General features: G+C 39.6%; 2 protein-coding genes across 13 annotated transcripts in view; both read left to right on the top strand.

Moving 5' to 3' along the window:
- Positions 1 to 2,500, top strand: part of heph (polypyrimidine tract-binding protein 1 heph) — a 442,781-nt gene that overhangs the window by 207,976 nt on the left and 232,305 nt on the right. The window lies entirely within an intron of this gene.
- Positions 1 to 2,500, top strand: part of LOC146872635 (uncharacterized) — a 20,411-nt gene that overhangs the window by 5,936 nt on the left and 11,975 nt on the right. Inside the window, exon 3 of the mRNA XM_085660553.1 lies at positions 1,211 to 2,222. Within this exon, the coding sequence (XP_085516679.1) occupies positions 1,211 to 2,222 (1,012 nt within the window). The remainder of the gene's footprint in view (positions 1 to 1,210; positions 2,223 to 2,500) is intronic.

Genomic DNA, 2,500 nt, shown 5'->3' with positions numbered 1-2,500 from the left:
CGATCTTTATCGTAAAAGATCGGGCACTCGTGACTTTGTAGTTGTTATTGTTTTCTTTTTTTGTTTTTCGTTTTTCTATTACTTGTCTTTCTTCCCTGTGTTTTCCCCCCTCTCCTTTCGCACTTCTCTCCTTCCATTCGTAAATTATACAAACGAGCGAACGATCAATTTCTCTCGTATTCGTACGCGTATTTCTTTCTCTCTCTCTCTCTCTCTCTCTCTCTCTCTTTCTCTCTCTTTCTCTCTCTGTCTGTCTGTCAGTCTGTCTGTCTGTCTGTCTGTCTGTCTCTTTTTCTCTTTCCTAAAATTAATATCAATAACAATGTATATAATATATATCTAATAAGATAACGACAATCATCGTTCGAATTAATCGATAATCTCGAGCGGATTATCTTTTTCCGATTTACGATTTCACGAAAAAAAAAAAAAAAGAAAAAAAAGAAAAAAGAAAAAAAAGAAAAAACAAAAGAAAAGAGAGAGAAATAAAAAAGAAAAAAAGAAAGAAAATCTTTCGTTCGTTCAAGTCAAATGAATATAAAAGAAGAATTTTAAAGAGGGAAGAATTTTCAAAAGGATATTTCGATAAGGATATTTATTAATATACTCGACGGTTGTGCGAGAGCGTGTATATATATATATATATATATATATACACATATATATATATAATATTTCCTTCTTTCTCTCTTTCTATCTCTGTCTCCTTCACTTTCTTTCTCTCTTTCTCTCTCTCTCTCTCTCTATCTATCTATCTATCTATCTCTCTCTCTTTTTATATATATATATATTTCCTTGGGCGTGTGTGTTTCTGTGGATCTGTAGTTAAGTAAAGCGAGAGAGAATCATCTTCTACTATTCATCGTCCGGACGACTTAGTAAACGTTATTTGTAAACACGTGGAGATAAAAGGAAATACTGAGATTATAATATTAGAGATAGAAGGAGAAAGAGGAGAAGAAGAAGAAAAAAAAAGGCAGAGAGAGAGAGAGAGAGAGAGAGAGAAAGAGAGAGAGAGAGAAAGAGAGAGAGAGTAAGAGAGTAAGAGAGTGAGAAAGAGAGAAGAGGGCTCGTGTCTTCTTATTCTTCGTTCAAGGACTGCGATCGATCAGTAATCTCCGAGATAGTAACTAGTAAGGAAGAAAGAGGAAGGATATAGAGAAAGAGAGAAACAAAGAAGAAAAATATATGAATAAATAAAGTAATAAAGATATAAAGAAAGAAAGAAAGAAAGAAAGAAGGAGATAAAAGAGGAAGGATATTTCCTTGAAGAAGAAAAAAGTGTGGTAACGACGTTGAGACCAACGTCGGCGAGGATAAGTAATAAGAGGGTTAGTCGTATCACAACGGAGACTCGATCGAGAGTTCAGTCGCTGGAACGTGCTGCCTGGTGGAACTTGGAAGGCAAGATACTACGGAGGGTCGGGCTACGCTCGGCCGCTCGTGGCGGCGGCGTCCTCCTTTATCCTCCTCCGGATCAACAACACCACCACCACCACCAGCAGCAGCAGCAGCAACAGCAGCATCATCAGCAACATTATTATCATCATCATCATCATCAGCAGCAGCAGCAGCAACAGCATCATCAACAGCAACTGCAGCAGCAACAACAGCAACATCAACAACAGCAACATCAACAACAATATTTTTATCAACGTAAAGCAGCAGCTACGGCAGCGGCAGCAGCGGCGGCGGCGGCAGCGGCAGCAGCGGCAGCAGCAACAGCTTCTTGGCTCGGCGAGGTGATCGACGTAGACGAGACACGTTCCTCCATCACCACGTATTTTCATTCGTATCCGTTTGTCCCGGGTGGTGCGGTGCCCCTGCCCCCGCCCCTGATCAACAGCATAAACAACGCGGCGGCAGCAGCGGTCACCCCGGGACTCGTAGGACACCTATTTGCTGCGGGACAACAGGCTTGCAATATCGCTTGTACTTGCAATCGTAATATCGTTGCCAATTGTAATCCTCATCATCATCAGCAACAGCAACATCATCATCATCATCATCATCAACAACAACAGCAGCAGCAGCAACAGCATCATCATCATCATCAGCAGCAGCAACAGCAGCAACATCATCACCATCACCATCAACAGCAACAACAGCAGCATCATCATCAGCATCATCACCATCATCAGCAGCAGCAACAGCATCATCGTAATCTCGCCACAACGGCTGCCGTTCTTCTGCAGCCGATCGAGCACATCAAGGACACCATGGTGAGAGTGCTAATCGTAATAACGACGTAATAGTTACACTTTCATATTCCTACGTATCACAAAACGCGTTCCTTGTCAAAGTTTATTTATATATACATACATATATATATATAATATTATATATTATATTATATATTATATATTGTATTATTTACTTATTTTTTTGTTTTGTTTTATATTTATACGTATCTCTTCGGAGAAGAAAATTCGTGAAAATGACGACGTTAGTACGTACTTATCTAAATATGTACGTGATCTACATATTTACATGTCTAGAT

Source organism: Vespa mandarinia, chromosome 12, assembly GCF_050613455.1.
Source record: "Vespa mandarinia isolate Hongniang chromosome 12, ASM5061345v1, whole genome shotgun sequence".
In the NCBI taxonomy this organism is placed as follows: domain Eukaryota; kingdom Metazoa; phylum Arthropoda; class Insecta; order Hymenoptera; family Vespidae; genus Vespa; species Vespa mandarinia.
The sequence above is the reverse complement of the archived record's forward strand: the minus strand, read 5'-3'. Positions and strand labels throughout refer to the sequence as shown.